Raw genomic sequence first — 19769 nt, 5'->3', positions numbered from 1 at the left:
TGAATTGACATGACATTGTAATTATATATATATATAATTACAATGTAATTACAATGATTATATATGCTTGTTTCTGTATCTGTTATCAGTGCTTTGCGCAATGCCACAAAAGAGCGTGGAATCATTATTACCCGTTCAACATATCCATCCAGTGGAAAATGGGCAGGACATTGGCTTGGTGATAACTTTGCACGATGGGACCAGCTTGAGAAATCCATTATTGGTAGGAAGACTCTCTACTATTGTTAATATTATTTTCTCATAGAATGTCAGATTGATAACACTTTTCCTTTAGTGATAGGGCAAAATCCCAGCTAAAGGAGATTCCTGGCAGCCCTCCTACCCATCCTAAGACCAATGTTGCCTCTAAGCTGAGTTAGTGTGAGCTAGCTCACAGATTTGTAGCCTCCAGCTCACACATTTTTGTCTTAGCTCAGAAAGGATGACCCCAGAGGACAATAATTTATGCAGTAGCTCACAACTTTCATGCCAGTAGCTCACAACTTTAATGCTCTCAAAGTAGAATTTTTGCTCACAAGACTCTGCAGCTTAGAAGGAACATTGCCTAAGACCAAATGTATTCTATCTTAATAGGATGCTTGAGCCCCTTCCTCCCTCCAGCACACACTAGTGTCCAGTGCAAGGCATTCCTAGCATCCTCTTTCCCCCCTTAATATACTGGTATATTGGTAGGGTGATGAACAAGCTATTATTAGGCCATACGTGGTGACATGAACATATGTAAAAGCCTCCAAAAATTTAAGAGAAAGAGATAAGCAGTGGAGGCTTTCATCAGGCACTGAAGTAGGTGCACAATCTGTCCCAGAACAAATTTTGATGCTGGATTATTTTACTAAATATCTGGAGGACATTGATAAAAACTCCAGATTCAAATTACTTGGTACATATTTATTTGTGCTCCCAATGTCCAAATATTATTTCATTGTATCACTCAAAAATGTAGGCATGGATCCTGCAGAATTTCTCCCAAAGCAGAAGGGTAATTTCTTTAGCAGAGTGGACCATATTTGCCTCCCTCTCCCACTTAAAAAGCCTTCCAAACTGGGACAGGGGATCACTATAGAAAGCATGAGTTGAGTGTCTACAAAAGGGGACAATAAGCAATAATTGCTAGCATCTGTCTGTCTGTCATCCATCCATCCATCCATCCATCCATCCATCCGCTTTAGAACATTCACTGATCTTTTGAATACATAGAAAGTATACTTTAAATGTAATGCAATGTGTGCCTGTCACATGTGGCTTTATTTAAAATGTTAATGACATTTCAAGCACATTGAAGACTAAACTCTGGGGTCTAAATGTGGCCATCTGTATTGTCCTTTGGGTTGCCAGGTCCCCTGGCCACCAGCAGAGGAAGGGGGGGAGGGTAGGGCTGTCAGTTGTAGGTGGCAGAACTCCTGGAGATTTGAAGATGGAGCCTGAGGAGGATGGGGACCTCAGTGGGGTGAAATGCATAGAGCCAACCACTCAAAGCATCAATTTTTTCCCAGGGGAACTGATCTCTGTAGTCTGGATTAGAGCTGTAATTCTAGGGGATCACACGAACACATGAAACTGCCTTGTACTGACTCAGACCCTTGATCCATTAAAGTCAGTATTGTCTAATCAGACTGGCAGTGGCTTTCAGGGTCTCAGACAGAAGTCTTTCTCATCACATCCTGCGTGATCCTTTTAACTGGAGATTCCAGGGATTGAACCTGGGACCTTCTGCATGCCAAGCAGATGTTCTACCAGTGAACCAGAGCCCCTTTCCCAGGTCTCACTTTAGGCCAATTCTGCACTATACTTTTAACGTTGGTTGAGCCCTGTCATCAAAGTGATTTTCTACACTAGAATCATATAATAATAAACACATAGTTTGTTTATATAATTTCATGATTCAACTGTAGAATGTTAGTTTGGGGGCAGGGCTGAACCAGGATTAAAGGTCTAGTGCTGAACTGGTTGGAATCTCTAATTGAGGTTGGAATCTCTAATTGTCCCACGTAGGATTAAAGAGAGTTTGACTGCCTATCAGGTGAACATGTGTATGGTACAGTGATCATTGGTATTACCTCCCCATTTCTGATTGAAATATGTACCATCTCCAGTCTTTTATTCCTCAATCTAGAAGGCAATTCTTAAAGCCTGCTCACAGGGAGGGTGCAATAAAAGTCCAACACCAACACCACCAGCAGCACCAGCAACACCAACACATTTTATTTATATCCCGCCCTCCCCGTCGAAGCAGGCTCAGGGTGGCTCACAACATGTAAATTTTATATACAATAAATAATCATACAATTCAATAAATAATACATTAAAGAACACCATCATTTAAAACCAACATTACTATTAAAATTAACATTTATGGTGCTACATCTCAAGCCTTCAGTGAATATAGTGGCGGAAACAGCAACAGCGGATCTAACTTAACTCCATATTTAGACAAAGGCCATCTTAAAAAGAGTGGTCTTGCAGGCCCTGCAGAATTGATCAAGACGCCGCAGGGCCCGCACTTCATCCGGAAGTTGATTCCACCAGTGTGGAGCTACCAGCGAAAAGGCCCATTCTTGTGTGGTCTTCAATTTGGCCTCTTTCGGCCCAGGGATTGTCAATCAGTTTTTCCCCCACTGACCTCAGTACTCTCTGGGGCTCATATGGGGAGAGACAGTCCCTAAGGTAGACTCACTAGATTGTGGGGTGCTGCAAGGGGCAGTTCTCTCTCCGATGTTATTTAACATCTACATGCGCCCCCTTGCCCAGATTGCCCAGAGGTATGGGCTTGGGTGTCATCAATATGCAGATGACACCCAGCTCTATCTGCTAATGGATGGTCAGCCTGACTGACTGACTGACTGACTGGATGGTCAGCCTGACTGCATCCCACAAAATCTGGACCTAGCATTGCAAGCCGTGGCAGGTTGGCTCAAGCTGAGTAGGTTGAAGCTGAATCCAACGAAGACGGAGGTCCTTAGCTTGGGTCGTGGCACTCCAGGAAGAGAAATCCCCCTCCCAGTTTTTGACAGTGTGTCACTGAATGCAGCACGCAGAGTCAAGAGCTTGGGGGTTCTACTGGAGCCTTCATTGTTAATGGAGGTCCAGATAGTGGCTATTGCCAAATCCGCGTTTTTTCATCTGAGATGGGCAAGGCAGCTGGCCCCCTTCCTGGATAAGATAAATAAATAAAGCTGCTGATTTTTAATGAATGATTTTCACTGGAGATGTACTTTTTAAATGATGCAATGGAAATTAATCAGTTTGCATTTAGAATTAGTATTATATGGAATGTCAAGCTTCCCTGTATGGTAACTGCATGTGTGTCTGTGTGTGTGTTTGTGTGTGTGAGATTTATATCAGGAAGGTTGAGTGGGTTCATGTTTAAGTCCTCTTTTTCTGGTAGCATAGCCCCAAGTTCTTCCCCCTGCCCTATAGATCTCTCATGGTCAAATCTAGTTTGACACCAAAGTATGCAAAACACGGATTTTTGTTACCTGTATGAATTGTTGTATGCTTATCTAAGTGTAAACAATTGTAAAATTGAATGATTCTAAAAATGCTGGGTTTTTTTGTTTTGATAGGTATCATGGAGTACAGTATTTTTGGAATCTCCTATGTAAGTTGTGTTATTGGATTCACTCAATTTCTTTAAAACATTTCCTAGCAATCTAATATGACTTGTGATAGTCTAACTCCTTTCATGGTGTGTGTTTTTAGTGTGGTGCAGACATCTGTGGCTTCTTCAATGACACAACTTATGAACTGTGTGCTCGATGGATGCAGCTCGGAGCATTTTACACCTTCTCTAGAAACCACAATGTGATGGGAACTAAGGTGTGTCAGCAATTTGGGGCAATACATTGCATAATATTGTACTAGATCTCTCCATATTTTATAGCAGCCTTCATAAAAAGCCTTGGGAAACTTTTAGTAGATGCTCATTTCTTTTCTGGTCTCCTAATCCAATTTGCACCCTGACCTGAATAACCCAGTCTCATTAGATCTCAGAATCTAAGCAGGGTTGGCCTGTTCAGTATTTGAATGGGAGATCACCAAGGAATACCTTGGTTGCTATGCAGAAACAGGCAATGACAAGCCACCTCTGAACATCTGTTGCTGTAAGTTTTGCCCAGATTCAATCATGAGACTTCTTGAGTAGGGCCAAAAGAAGTTTAATGATGATACTTAAGCAAACCATACATGGCAAGTTGTCACCAGTCCAGGTCTTGCCAGACTGGGGCGCAATTGAAAGTTACCTACTATTATAGAGAAGGGAGGGGACAATGGCTATTACTTTCCCGTGCCCACCAAAAGTCTTTTGAAAGTTTCTTGAAATAATTTACAGTTCCTTCTCAAGCTGGTGCAGCCAAGGTCAAGTCTTCTCTTCCATTAGTGCCTACCAGCATTACCCCGGGATACTAGATTAGGACTGAATCCCTGCGGCCTCTTCCACCTGCAAATCTGAAGCCTCCCACATCCCTCAGAGCATTCAGAAAAAAGCATAATAATCTTTAGCACTCGAAAGCAATTATTAACTGAAAACAAATCTATACCATAAGGTTAGTGTTACATGTATTTGTTATGGGTGTTGTGCATTAGTACTACATGGAGTCTTAAACCATTAAGCAAATCACATCTACTGTGAAGTCTTAAACCATTACTGCAAGTCACATGTATACTTATTAATAAGCAAGGATAATAATACCAGGATAATAACATCAGTAGTATTAATGTCAGTTTAAAGACACCAATCAAGGGATAGAGCATTGTCAGGGACAGTGATCAAGGGACAGAGCATTGTCCCTGACAGTTGCTTTGAAAACCCTGCAGGTCACTGTAAGTCAGCTGTGGCTGAGTGACAAAAAAGACCTAAGTCCATAAATGGTTGGTGAATGCCCAATGGTGAGACACCTGCCCAATTCCAGCTCTTCTTAACTATGGTGAGGGCCTTCTTTGGTGCAGCTCCTGTGTCTTTTAGATTTTAGCTTTCTTTGGAAAGTAACATAACATTATTGCCTTTTAGTCTGCCTCCTGCAAAAGTTATTAGTCCATACCCCTGCCCTGGTTTCTGTCCTGAACTTTCAGATCACAACACAATGGCCATCCATTAATGCAGATCTTCTTTGTGCACATCACACAGAGTGTACACAAATGTAGCTGATTCTTCCTTGCCTGCATTAGAAATAATGTCAGTATTAATTTATTGCCAAAGGATGTCCAATTTAGTCATTTACCTTGACTTCTTCTCCAAAGACTGATCATATTGACTTGAAGGTTTCTAGAGACTTCAGCTAGAGCAGTTTCCAAGATTTATTTAGGCTTTCTTTTTAGACTGCAGTCAGCTTTATACGAAATCTACAAAACATAATCATTGTGTTTGCCACTTTCTACTGAATCAACATCTATTAGTTTATTCTGAATTCTCTTAGATTACATGATGCAATGTTTTCCTCTGTTGGATGCCGATGTACATTTTCTTAGGAAGGAGGAGGGATTTGTTCTCTAATAGAAATCAAGTCTCCTTTCATTTGCAGAGACAAGATCCTGTATCTTTTGATGAAGAATTTGTAAACATCTCTAGGGATGTGCTCAGCATACGATACAGACTGCTACCCTATCTCTACACGTTAATGCATCTTGCCCATGTGATGGGTAGCACCGTTTCACGTCCTTTGCTGCATGAGTAAGTGTTGCGGGGGGATATTTTCTGGGATGCATGTTGCAATACCATGAGATGCTTTCCTGTTGATCAGACACAAAATAGTGTGATATCTCAGGCCATCCGAAATCTGGCAAAGCAAAAGGAATCTGTATAATAGATCTTTTCCTGCCCATAATCACCAGCCTCTTCCCTCTAAATATGCAGAGTAAGCTCAAAAGCATGCTGCAGGTACTGACCCAACAAAACCCTATGGAGTCCCCAGGTGATCTTCGATCCAGCAGCTCTCAGGCTAGAATTCAAAAGGGATGCCACTAAGCAGGAGCTGAGACAACACAAAAGAACATGGCAGGTGCTAGCACTTTAAGAACAAATGACATGTCCCACTCATCAGGTGATCATCAGATCCTACTTTCCTTTCAGAATATCTGAAGTGTTATCTAGATTTATTCAGAATGTGGGAAAGGGGTGCAATGAAGGCATATTTATTATTATTTTATTTACAAAAAAATATATCCTGCCTTTTCTGCCCTTTGAGGCTAAAAGAAGCAGGAGAATAATGTAAGCCAAGTTGAGACTGCACTAGGGAAAAAAAGGCAGGATACAAATGAAGCAAATAAATAAAATCCACACACCTGAGCAATTAGACTACAGAGAAACCAGCCCTGCACATAATTATAAATCTGAGTTTGTGTTTGTGGCACATATTACTATTTTGGCTTAGGGCAGATTGATAGTGGTGACCTCATGTTGTCTGTGGGGGCCTAATTTCTTCTAGAAAAATCCACCTCTAGGCTACAGAGGTCTGATCTACTGGTTGGAAACCCCCTTCTCTAAGCTCCCCCCCCCAACCAATATATTATAGAAATCTCAGTCCAATTTGCACCAAGATGACTATGGCAAACACAAAAAGAACTTCACTTGGATAATTAATAAAAGGCAATAAACTGCTGGATGTGAACAGCTGGCACCACAGCAGGGGTGCTTCCTGTCTGTGAGAAAAGTGAGCAGTGATTTAGCATTCACCTTGCAGATGGATGCAAATGATTATCTTTACAAAGAAAAAAAATGGCTCATTTTTTTTCTCCCTTTAATCCTGAGCAAAAATCTCCTGTATTTTCCTACAACTAAGCCATTTACACTGCAGTGTACAGCAGCTTCAAACATCCAAATACTTGAGCTTTTACACCTAGAAAAACTATAGAAGAGAAGGAGATGCCAATGGGAATAATGTTATGGGGTTAGACATGGGTTTGGTTATGAGACAAACTGTTTCATGAATAAGTGTTCATTATCTTTCTTTGGAACTCTGACAGGGAGGGAAAGTAAAATAAAGAACTTAATCAAAATTCAAATCGGAAGTGAAGGCTGGCCATTTTTTTTTTTCTCTCCTGACCGCCGCATTCAAAATGTGTTAGTTTGTTTCTCATCTGGGTCACTATGATCTTGACTCAGTAGAAAAACTTTTCCTTTGAATTTGGGAGATTACCAGATTCAATGTTGTTGTTTTTAAAGAAAGAAAAAGATCTGGTGTAAGAGCCCACTAACTGAGTTCCAGGAGAACTATCATGTGTCAGAGTAGACAACAACCTTGAAAAAAAACAATGGTATGCCTTGGCGTAAGATAGCTTCATGTGTGTATATCCTGTGAGGTAAATTGCATAGATAAATGGTAACTGGTTCAGGTTCAGATATTCAGGGAAAAGAGGATCTGAACTCAGTACTTATACTGAAATGGCACCAGAAGGCCTGGTTGAGGACTGGAATATTAATCTGTTGAACAAAGCAGGAGTCAAGTTTCACTTTTAAGACCAACAAAGTTTTATTTAGAACGTAAGCTTTCGTGTGCTCTCTAAGCACACTTCATCAGATGAAGTGTGCTTAGAGAGCACACGAAAGCTTACGTTCTGAATAAAACTTTGTTGGTCTTAAAGGTGAACTTGACTCCTGCTTTGTTCAACTGCTTCAGACCAACACAGCTGCCCTCTTGGATCTATCTACATGGAATATTAATCTGTCTGAGATGTATTTTAGCAAATCAGATAACATTTTTCTTTACATCTCTTGGGATTTGTAAAAATGAATGTGTTAAATAATATGTGGCTTGCAGAATTTCACGCACTAGGGTGCTGGGGCCCATAAATATTCCACCAGGTGTCTCATGTGTTCCATAAATCTGTGGTCCAAGTGCCCTGTTGAGTGGAAACACTCAGCAAAGTCTGATGGAGGAGGAAGAAAATGTTTATTGTAATAAACGGAAAGCAAAACTAAGCCAAAGCCTCCCTACCAAGCTGCTCCCCCGCTTTCAAGGTGGGCAGTAATTTCTATAGCCTTGATGACAGGTTGGCACATGTTGGCATATACACATACTAATTGGCTGCAACATCCAGTATAATTTCATTGTGAGAGACAGCTACACACTACTGATATATTTTCCCAGGTTGGCATCAGTTCACTGGCTACAAGTTGTTGTGTAGCATAAAAATTCAGTACACGTGCATCTGTCTTGACCAATCAAATCTGTCAAAGTATTTTATTGTTGTAGCAATAGTCCTTAACAGCCCAGCAAACCCCCCAAAGTATACCAATCAAATCTGATTTTGGACTCTTAAGAATCCCCTACTTCTATTGATACTTAAAAATGCAGTAGAAATGCAATAAGGCATACCCATAAGTCATGTATCTGTTATAGATAGATAAGGCTGGAATGTTAGCTGTCTTGGTCTCAGCACATGCACTGTGACATCAACTCTTCTGTCTTTTCTTCTTCCCAGTCAGACCTAGCTATGTGTTAACCCTTAAGGATGTTACTTAAGCATGCTTGTGGGCTTCCCACCTAAAGCTCGGTCCCATACATGGAATCATTGTTCATATTTCTGATCCTGTAAATAGCAACTAAAGGCAATGAAATTTTAGAGCAGGACTTGGGTTTATCATATATTGAAACTGAGTTTGAATGATGAAATAATCCTTGTCTCACAATGTTTTTCAAGGTTTGTGTATGAAAGAGAAACCTGGGATATCTACAAACAATTTATGTGGGGCCCAGCAATATTGATAAGCCCTGTATTGGATGAAGTAAGAATTCTTATCATTATAGCATTTAAGGGGAAACATATTAATGAATTAACATATCCAGAATATTTTCATTATGCTCTTAATTTCTGTACATTCTAGGGAGCTAGGTCAGTGAATGCTTACATTCCCGGCGCACGATGGTATGATTACTATACGGTAAGCCATTTAAAAATACCTGTCAACCAGAAGAGAAATTCAAATCAAAATTGCTGCTTGCAAGTTAGATCCAAGATTTAGACTATAATTCACAGAGATACTCCAGTGGGTTTAGACTGGAGCGACTCTGTTTAGGATTGCACAGTATATATCTTGCTCAGATATGTGTCATTCTAATGTTTTCAGACATAGGCTGACTTCTGTGGATAAGTTCATAGGTTTCATATACCCATGGGAGGAAAAATGCAGCTATTATACTTTTGGAGGTCAAATGGGGCATAGAGAGCATAAATTTCCAACATCAAAGTGTGGTGTTGTGGGTAAAAGTGTTGAACTAGTACCTGGAAGACCCAAATTAGAATCCCCACTTGTGCCATGGAAGCTTACTGTGTGGCTTGGGCCAGTCACACACTCTCAGCCTAACCTATCTCAGAGGGAATAAAAGGGAGGAGAGAAGAATGACATAAATCGCTTTGGGTTCCAACTGAGGTGAAAGGCGGAGCATAAATGGATTAGGTAAATAAACATAATTCCAGACCCATAGATCTATTACAGACCCCTACTGGGGCAATGAAATTGATGAGGAGTGATGGAGGAGAGACCCTTCATTTTTTTTGTTTGGAAATGATCTTTGGGAATTAGCAGCCAAGGTTTGACAACAGACTTAGGCGGTAGAGTATACCCAACAATGCACTCCTGTGCTGAGTTATTCCAGCCTGAATCCAGTTATTTCGGTTGGCTCAGACCAGAGTATTTCTGTATAGGGTTGCTGTGCAAGTCTTGTTGCTTTCAAAGGAAGGCAGTAAAGTATGTACTTAACTCTTCTATTGAAATCAATAGGGTTTTAAATTGCTTCAATTTATTGGGCTTGGTCTGTTTGCATGAATGAGCAGTACGTATAATTGTTCTCACCAATAATGCTACAAACAGCCATCTATCCACATTCTGGAATCTTGCGAATTCAAGACTTTGCTTGTAGAATTTGTTGACACATGACTATCATACACATATTTTAGGGGTCCCAAATTAAGTCAAGAGCAGGCATTCTCAGCCTGTAAAATTAGTGTAAGAGGCTGAATTCTGGGCTTTCTTCTACTACTGCATCAGTATGAGAAGAGCTAGAGTGTTCACACACAAAGCAAGGCTACCCTTTTAAAGTTTTGCTAATATATTTTTTTTCCAGGGAGAGTACATTGGAGTCCGAAAACAGTTCAAGATTTTTCCAGCACCTTTGGATTATATCAATCTCCATATTCGGGGTGGTTATATCATCCCTTGGCAAGAGCCAAATACTACCACTGCAGATAGGTATGTAAAATAACCTAATTGCCTCATCTAAAGCTTGGTGTGCTTTGTAATGCACATGAATGGTATACACCAAGAAGAGTCATCACATTCTATCATGGCCAGACATATATTTGAGAAATGAAATGAAGACCCATTACACACATGCAGAGGCGAACATTTTCTGTACCATATTGCATAAGTGAACATTTTCACTGAAAAAAAAAATAGGGGTTTTCTAAATTTTTTGAAGACCACCCTATGAAATATGAATGTTTTTAATCTCAGTTTCTTCAGCTGTCTCTCTTTAACTAGGCTGTGCCTGGATTTATACTTTTCTGGCCAAGATCCCTTCATCCAATCAGCACTCATTACCAATCATCACTCATTACTCATCACTGGTTCTTAAGTATTGATCAGTGAGATAGGATAGAATGAACACTAACCTTATCCACCGACAAACAAACTTGGGGGCACAATGAACTTCACAATGAACACATTGTGCCTGTGGGCACAAAGAACTTCATAATGGAATAGAGGCATTATTCAGTTTAGTGGCACAGATGCCATACTGGGTGTTCATAGCCTGCCAGTGTTGTACAAGAAGAGGAGTGTTAGTCTTATTGCACTAACACTGGGTCTTTCCCCCAAAAAATAATTCCAATGGGAGGTAGTCATAGTGCACAAAAATGTCCATAGAACTTGGTTCCCAATTTTGTTGCTGGAAAGCTTCATCATTAGCTGAATGTCTATTGGAATGGGATCCAACCATAATTTTGGGTCGATACACTGTGACAAGCTCCACATAAGGAGATACTGTTTAAAATGATGCTTTGAGCAAGGCCCTTTCATTTCAGTTTCCTAAGCACTTTGTGTCTTGAATCATCATATCTGTTTCTCTTCCATAAATCCAAGTAGTAGGATTGTAGACCTGGCCATGCTCCTTACAGTCCATGTGTGAATCATTCTTGCAGCCTTCTATGTTGAACAGATATTTATGCCTGTAGGGTTCAGCCCCAAGATTAAAATCATATTTCAGGTGCCTTGCAAAGAAAATCTTTGACATGTTGATGTTCTTTCCCCCTGTTTGGTAATGGAAAACAACAAGGAAGTCAGTACTTCTTACAAAAGTTTTACTTTTCTTCCAGCCGACTGAATCCCCTAGGGCTTATTGTTGCTTTGGATGACAGGGGGAGTGCTCAAGGTCAACTCTTCTGGGATGATGGAGTTGGTATTGGTAAGTGTCTTGCTAGACAAAATGAGACCCAAATCTTTCCCTGTTACTTAACATATGTACAGGCAATCCTCCCTTACAAGGTCTTGTAATGATATTATTCCATTGTATCCTCACAAGATAAGAGTTTCCATCAGTGTTCTCTCTAAGCTGAGTTAGCGTGAGCTAGCTCACAGATTTTTAGTCTCCAGCTCACAGATTTTTGTCTTAGCTAAGGAAGGATGACCCCTCCAGAGCACACTAATTTATGCAGTAGCTCACAACTTTCATGCCAGTAGCTCACAACTTTAATACCAATAGCTCACAGAATCAAATTTTTACTCACAAGGTTTACAAGATAATGCATGGGATGGAGAAAGTAGAGAAAGAAGTACTTTTCTCCCTTTCTCACAATACAAGAACTCGTGGGCATTCGATGAAATTGCTGAGCAGACAGGTTAAAACAGATAAAAGGAAGTACTTCTTCACCCAAAGGGTGATTAACATGTGGAATTCACTGCCACAGGAGGTGGTGGCGGCCACAAGTATAGCCACCTTCAAGAGGGGTTTAGATAAAAATATGGAGCACAGGTCCATCAGTGGCTATTAGCCACAGTGTGTGTGTATATATAAATTTTTTTGCCACTGTGTGACACAGAGTGTTGGACTGGATGGGCCGTTGGCCTGATCCAACATGGCTTCTCTTATGTTCTTATGTTCACAGGACTCTGCAGCTTAGAGGGAGTATTGGTTTCCATCCTAGCAGAGTTACACCCTTCTAAGTCAGTTGAAGTGAATGCGTATCAAAGGACACAATACTACTTACGATGGAGTCAAAAGAGACACTGTCCCAAAGTCATCACGGCAGAACAGGGTTTTTGGACCCAGGCATCCCCAGTCCAAACCCAGTACTCTATTCACCTCATCCAATCTTTGCCCATTTGTCAACCTACTTTGCTAGCCCCTGTAGTGATACTCAGTCAAGCCAACTTTGTAAGGGAAGTTCACACTGCTGCAATGTCCACTAGGAAAGGATAAAAGGACCAAGAAGCAAAGCTGAATGAACCTCATTCTTCTATGGCTCAGTGCAGATGTAATGTTCCTTATCACCTTTCTGTAGCTAAGGGATCAAGAGCATGGTGCTGGATCATTATGCCTGCTGTGGATTTTTAATGGTACTCACATAGAATCACAGAGTTGGAAGGGACCTCCAGGTCATCTAGTCTAATCCCATGCACAGTGCAGGAACTTTACAAATGCCTTCCCCCCCACCCCTGCACACACATCCCCAATGACCTCTGCTTCATGCCCAGAAAATGGCAGAAACCTCCAGGATTCCTGAAAAAACTGGCCTGGAAAAAACTGCTGACTGACCCCAAAGTGGCTATCAGCATCTTCCTGGGTAAGAAAGAACCACAAGAACTAAGCACTGATGCAACCCTTCCTCTCCTCCTTCTCAAGATCTGCCTAATTCACAGAATCAGCATTGCTGCTAGAAGGTCATCTAGCCTCTGTTTAAAAACCTTCAATTAAGGAGAGCCAACTACCTCCCGACTGTTCCACTGACTGTTCCACTGAGGAATCGCTCTGTCAGAAAGTTCTTCCTAATGTTTAGATAAAATCTCTTTCAATTTAATTTCAGTCTGTTGGTTCTGGTCTGACCTTCTGGGACAATAGAAAAGAATTATGTACCTTTATATCAGGGGTGGCCAAACTGTGGCTCAGGAGCCACATGTGGCTCTTCCACCCATAATGTGGAGTGCCATCAAGCAGTGCCAGCACCAGGCTATAAGGAACATGTTGTTTCCCGTGTAACATGTGGACCCTGAATTTCCAAAATTGTGAAAGGAGGTGATGGGAAAGCAGTAAACAGCAGGTGTGATTTGGGAAGTGAGAAGAACCAGTGAAAGAAGGAGGTCATTGAGCAAAAGGATGAGAAAGAGAAATTGAAAAAATGGAGTGGAATGACCCTTGAGGGAGATATAAACAAGGAAAGAAGGATGAGCAAAGGAAGGAAGAAGTCCCTATAGGATCCTTTCATATATGATAAAACCCTGTCCCCTCCCCCTTAAGGGACAAGGATGACTGGAAGTGGGTAGGAATATGCTATCTCCTGCTTCTTTCCGCCCCATTGACATCACAGGATTTAAGCATCATGGATGTCATCTTCCCATGTTCATCAAGGATTGCCAACTTCTAAAAATACAGTTGATCTCCAGACTACAGAAATCAGTTCTTCTGGAGAAAATGGCAGCTTCAGAGGGTAAACTCTGATCCTGAGCCGCATTATATATTCCTGCTGAGCCCCAAAACCCTGCCCTTCTTAGACTCCATTCCTTCCCCAAACCCTGCCCTTCTTAGACTCCACCTCCAAATCTCCAGGAATTTTCCAACCCAGAGTTGGCAACCCTATGCTCATTCTATAAGCCAATGAGAAACCCCTATGATGGCTTCAGGGCCAAAAGATAGGAGCAAATTCTCTCTTCCACACTCTTCAACCCAATCCCCACCTCCCAGCCAATGTAGAACCTAGAAATAGCTGCTACAGCCTCTGTACTAGAGAAGGACAGCCAAAGCTGTGGCTGTCCCAAGAGCTGGATCCAAGAATCTAGGCATTTAGGGATACAGGATGGAAAAGGGAGGTACGGTTTCTCCTCCTTGGCCTTCCCTTCTCCATTTCCATGCCATGTTGCTACAGGATCACTCTTCTTGTATTTTTGACTTAAATCATGTTCTATTAAAAAAAATGCATTATCTATTTCTTCTTTATTTTTCCAGATACCTATGAAGAGGGCAAGTACTACTATGCAACATTTCAAGTAACTCTAGTATGTATTTACCATTGCCATTTTCTCTTTTCCCTTTAAATAAATGTAAAATAAGATTACCATTACTTTATAGCTATGGATATCTCTTTGGTGAATGCTTTGGAAGCTGATATGCATGCTCTTCTTTGCATAATCGTCTCAAAATGCAAGCCCTTTTCAGATATCTGAGGCATGTGCACTGGATGAACATTGGGAAGTGGAGCAGGATCACAGCAGCAAGCTCTGCCTCCTCCCCAACCTTGAGCTTATGTGCTTTCATTGGAAGGAAAAGGAAAGGTCCCCTGTGCAAGCACCAGTCATTTCCAACTCTGGGGTGACATTGATTTCACATTTTCACGGCAGACTTTTTAAGGGGTGGTTTGCCATTGACTTCTCCAGACTTTTACACTCCCCCCCCCCTCCCAGCAAGCTGGGTACTCATTTTACCGGCCTCAGAAGGATGGAAGGCCGGCTACCTGAATCCAGCCTTGGGCCGGCTACCTGAATCCAGCTTCCGCCAGAATCGAACTCAGGTCATGAGCAGAGAGTTCAGACCTCAGTACTGCAGTACTGCTGCTTCACCACTCTGTGCCACAGGGCTTTCATTGAATATATACATAAAACCACACAAACACATATGCATGCCCGTATGGCCCTCCCCATGCAATTCAGAGCCTGTTTTTATATATCCTTCTATGTATATGTCCTATTCAGGCATTTTTATGAATGCCCATAGCTTGGGGTAATCTCAGTTCTTGAAATGAATGGATCATGGAGATACCAGCCCCTCTTTCTCTTGTGATGGACCCCTTGACCATTCCATGTTGGGCATGATTATATTATATTACATTATATTGGCGCATATATTTATTTGGTTTTTTTGCAACCAGGTTTGGTTCTACACTTTGCTGTTGATTTTGCAGATTCGCTTGTACTGTAGATGCATGCACCATCTGTGCCATTTATAAGTATAACGAATGTTACAATGTATGGTGCTGATTTCTTTATGCACAAATAGGTTGGGGAAAAATGGATCCATACAATGTAAAAAAGATCCAGTGCAAGTAACAGAAAGAAAATGGTACAACAATAAAGACTCACAGGGCTGATTTGCACAAGGGGAAAAACGTAAAATCAAAATGCCAGCTCTGGGGCCAAAAAGGCGGGATTGGAACATCTGAAATCATCCCTGCTGTACATACCACTTCCAACTGTTAATAAACTGGCAAAGGATGTTCAATTATTTTGGGCAGCAAGTTAGCCAATCTCAGTTCCTATTGAACCCCATTATTCTTTTGGTCCTTCCCTCCAGAATGCACTGAATATATATGTGGATCACAACAATTACTTAAATGACTCAGTCCTTCTGCAGTTTGGCCACCTTCATATCTGGGGGCTCGCAGCCACATCAGTCACAAGTGTTTCTATTACTTATGAAGGGAGGACAGAAAATATCACCCCTGAGTACAGTCCAGAAACCCAGGTATGTAACTTTTTCCATGTCGTTTACATGTCTAGTTTCAAAGTAATATAGTATTCTTTCCTTTTATCTGGTGCCATACCCAGTCACTATACATAATGTGCACCATACATAATGTGCAAGTCATTGAGTGCAGAATTTCAAATCTTGCCCTGTGAGCAGTGGTACTAATAGTAAACTCAAACTGCATCATTGTGCTTTCACTGCAAAGCATCTGGCTCACGGTTAGAGAATGTGTGATTCTTTGCACAGTGGAGGGCTATGTAATGTTCATAATGTATGCAAAGTATGATTATGCCTGAGGAGAGGCGGTGGCTCGGTGGTAAAGCAGCTGCTTGGCATACAGAAGATCTCAGGTTCAATCCCCAGCATCTCCAGTTTAAAAAGGACCAGGTGATGTGAAAGCCTGAGATCCTGGAGACCTGCCACTAGGGTGAGAAGATAATACTGACTTTGATGGAGCAATGGCTTGATTCAGTATAAGGCAGTGTCTTGCGTTCATGTGTGCATATCTGTGACTGTGTGTGTGCCTGTCATCCCTCCCACCTTCAAACTCTGTATCATGTTGTATCCCTCAACATTTCTGCTACTGCTAAGCAGATGTACTCAGAATGCTACTGAAGACTGCTCAGTGGAGTTTATTCCCAGGAAAGTGTTCTTAGGATGGTGCTGGAAAACTGCCACTTTCAACCACTCCCCAAGGAGCTACTTAAAATGGCCTAGTACATCTGGCTGTGCCACTAGGAATGGCTTCATAAATCCAATTTATCATGCCAAATATTAACTTCAGTTTAGGATAATCCTTATTATCAGACCCCCTGCAGAGAAATTAATGGAAATACTGCATGGGTACTCTTGCTGTTTTAATTCTGTATATTTCTTTGTTTCTATGTAGTGCAGCTCCTTGTATGAACTAATTGCTCATTGGTGCAGTAGACTTTTACTGGAAACACAGTTGTTGGGGATCTCTTCCTACTAGGCTGCAGCTTTTGTTTCCTTTCTCTAATAAATGGCATTGAGTTAATCTCTCCCAGCTCCTCCATTTTTTCATGTTCATGGCCAGCTTTTTTGCCTTCTTCTTCTGACCTTTGGTTGTTGTCAGTGTAGAGTAAATGCTTTTCGGACTTCTACTGTCTTCCTCCATAGAATGGAGGTTCAGAAAGTGAAAATATTTTCATGCCACATCTCCATTCAGTCATTAGAAAGGTATCTTATCTCCCCTTGCCCTGTTCCTTTTATAACATTAAACTTTTTTGCCCCAATGAAATGGAGAGATCTTTTATTATAGAGATAGTGTATCTTTCTCTTTCCACATCTCACATTTGCAAGAAGAAAAGGGAGGGGGAATCTGACTTTGGAAACGTTTCCTGGCACACAAAAGTTTCTTTCCAAGAGTTTTAATTAAATCTAAACATTTATTTGGGTTACAATGTCCTATTTTCAACTTGAATAGAACCATTTCTTTTCTTGTGTTTTAACCTTTGATCATCTTCCTACCTTTAAACTTTACGATGACTACCAGTTTCCTTGATATCCTTGTCCCAATTCTGCCGACTCCCTTACATAACTTTACCTTCCTAAAACACAATAGAATTTTCCCCAAATCAAACAGGGTGGGTTCACTTGCTTTGTACCCTCTTCCCTTCTGCAGTGCTATGCTCTGCTGTCAAGTCTTTATAATGTAATCATATGCTAACGTATGCATGCGAATCATCTTCAGAAAGACAAAAGACACACAGCTTTCAAGACCAACTATGGATTTCCCTATCAATTCAGCTATGTGTGTGTGAAGTACTATCAAGTCGCAGCCCACTTTTAGTGACCCCCTAGGGTTTTCAAGGCAAGTGATTAAGAAGTGGACTTCCTCCAAAAAGTCTTCCCTGGTGGTCTCCAATCCAGGTGCTGACCCTACTTAGCTTCCAAGATCTGATGAGATCAGGCTATACTATGCCATTCCACATCCTCAATTTAGCTATAACTTACAATTAAAAGCGAGCCCGTTTTAGCTGAGTTAGGGCTTTTTTTGAGCAGGAACGCAGTTCTGGCTGGCTTGGTGTCAGGAGGTGTGGCCTAATATGCAAATGAGTTCCTGCTGGGCTTTTTCTGCAAAAAGCCCCATAAGAAACAATGATGTCAGAGGGTGTGGCCTCATATGCAAATGAATTCCTGCTAAGTTTTTTTTCTACAAAAAGGATCTCATACGGATCTCGCTGAGCTAGAATGGCCACCAACATTTTGCCTGAGGTGAAATTTTTAGATGAATTTGGAGATTCCTTGCTTTGGTGAGATATCTGAAGAAGAGCAGCCAAAACTTCCAGACAGAGCGTGTGCTTTCTGGAATTATGTGGGACCTAGTATTTCTCTGTTTCACATAAGTAGCTGTAGAAATGGTGACCCCTTCCAATACGTTCTTCACTCATCCATTCTTCTCTAGGATTAACTCCTGTAAATGCAAAAATCCTGTTTGGTAATACTGTCCCAGTATAATCAATTCATAAGAGAGGCCTTCACAGTTCTCAGATGTTCATCAAATAGAAATTAATAACCTCCCCCCTTCTTTATATATCTTTTCCAATGCCTTTTATTTCAGATTCTGAAAGCTGATTTCACTGCCCGAACCTACCTCCTTCATAAAATACAGCAACTCAAATGGACGATAAGCACTTAACTGCCCATGGAAAACAAGCTTTGTTGACAGCCTCTCCATCTTCAATGAGTATATTCATTTATCAATTGTATTTTGTTCAGACAGGCTAGCAATAGACTAATGAAGATACTGAAGTTACAACAGCTGCCAATATTGTCATACAGTCCATTTTAACTTCTTAAAAAACACAAGCCCTACTTATGTTGCTATATCTGACAATTCTGGAATATTTGTTTAGCCATTATATCAAGACACAAGCTGGGTTGTTTAGTTTACCAAAAGCAGGGAAAGAGATTTTTTTTTTTTTTGTAAAATAGCAGATAATTTTTTTATTTTTATTTTTAAAGATTATTTCTAAAAAGGCTATCATCATGACAAGAATCAGACTGATGGGTTTTTTTCCCCTGAGCAACTAAAATGTTTGTAAAAGAATGAAGTGCCTGGTGCGATGGGCTATATAATTGTTCTTTATCATGATGTTTATAAATCTGTATGTACAAAATGTGTCAGAAAATACAACAGAGCTTTAATTTTTTAAAATATATGCTGAAGTAACAATAAAAATCTATCCACAATAAACATTTACTTCTGTGTATTAGTGTATGCTCAGGTGTGTATGTTTCATACTGGAGACAGCACATGGTGGTGTATGACATACTAATCCGGATTATATAACAGGTAGAAATACGTATCCTGATCCACAGTGAAAATGTGCATGGGCATCACTTTAGCCTCAGATTACTCATTTAACTTCTAGAGGGAAGTATTGGCTTGATTTGTGCTTTCAGTAGTCCATTGTATCTGTAAAACTCTCCTCCAACACCACATTTCAAATGATTCAACTTTATTCTTGCCAGTTTTCTTCATTGTCCAACCTTAGCACCTATCCATGGTAATTGTGGAATATTATAGTAATAATTATCTTAATATCGGTTGCCCAGTGACACATCCTTACACTTAAGGGTCTTTGCTAGCTCCTTCAAGGCAGCTGTGAAAGATTAATAATAATAATAATAATAATAATATTTTATTTTTATATCCCGCCCTCCCCGCCAGGCGGGCTCAGGGCGGCTAACAGACATGGGGATCCCATGATTCACATAAAACAAGATAAACAGTTTTAAATATATCAGTCACAAATAAATTATTTAAAATAGTTAAAATATATAAAATGGTGCTAAGATTACAGATTGTGCTGTAAAAGTTCATAAATGCTGTGTAAACATGTGAAGAACTATGAAGGATTAATGCCTCACAGAGCCAGAAAGCCTTGAGTGACTGTCTGCTCAAAGGGATTTCATCTGTGAGTATCAGTTGAGCAGAAAGACTTGGGAATTGGCTGCTGAACAGAACTTACTTTAGTTCTGTCTGAGGAGAGTTTAGCGCTGACCAGTGTTCCCTCTAAACTGAGTTAGTGTGACCTAGCTCACAGTTTTTTTGCC

At 40.7% G+C, this 19769-nt stretch overlaps 1 protein-coding gene across 1 annotated transcript in view; it reads left to right on the top strand.

Annotated features, from left to right (window-relative positions):
• Positions 1–18906, top strand: part of SI (sucrase-isomaltase) — a 161015-nt gene extending 142109 nt beyond the window's left edge. Inside the window, exons 61-71 of the mRNA XM_060242435.1 lie at positions 90–223; positions 3585–3619; positions 3721–3837; positions 5538–5686; positions 8656–8740; positions 8840–8896; positions 10080–10204; positions 11329–11417; positions 14172–14221; positions 15513–15683; positions 18271–18906. Of these exons, the coding sequence (XP_060098418.1) occupies positions 90–223; positions 3585–3619; positions 3721–3837; positions 5538–5686; positions 8656–8740; positions 8840–8896; positions 10080–10204; positions 11329–11417; positions 14172–14221; positions 15513–15683; positions 18271–18348 (1090 nt within the window). The 3' untranslated portion in view covers positions 18349–18906. The remainder of the gene's footprint in view (positions 1–89; positions 224–3584; positions 3620–3720; positions 3838–5537; positions 5687–8655; positions 8741–8839; positions 8897–10079; positions 10205–11328; positions 11418–14171; positions 14222–15512; positions 15684–18270) is intronic.
• The last annotated feature ends 863 nt before the right edge of the window (positions 18907–19769 follow it).

The sequence above is a fragment of the Heteronotia binoei genome, chromosome 6 (genome assembly GCF_032191835.1).
Source record: "Heteronotia binoei isolate CCM8104 ecotype False Entrance Well chromosome 6, APGP_CSIRO_Hbin_v1, whole genome shotgun sequence".
NCBI classification, from domain to species: Eukaryota; Metazoa; Chordata; class Lepidosauria; order Squamata; family Gekkonidae; genus Heteronotia; species Heteronotia binoei.
The sequence above is the reverse complement of the archived record's forward strand: the minus strand, read 5'-3'. Positions and strand labels throughout refer to the sequence as shown.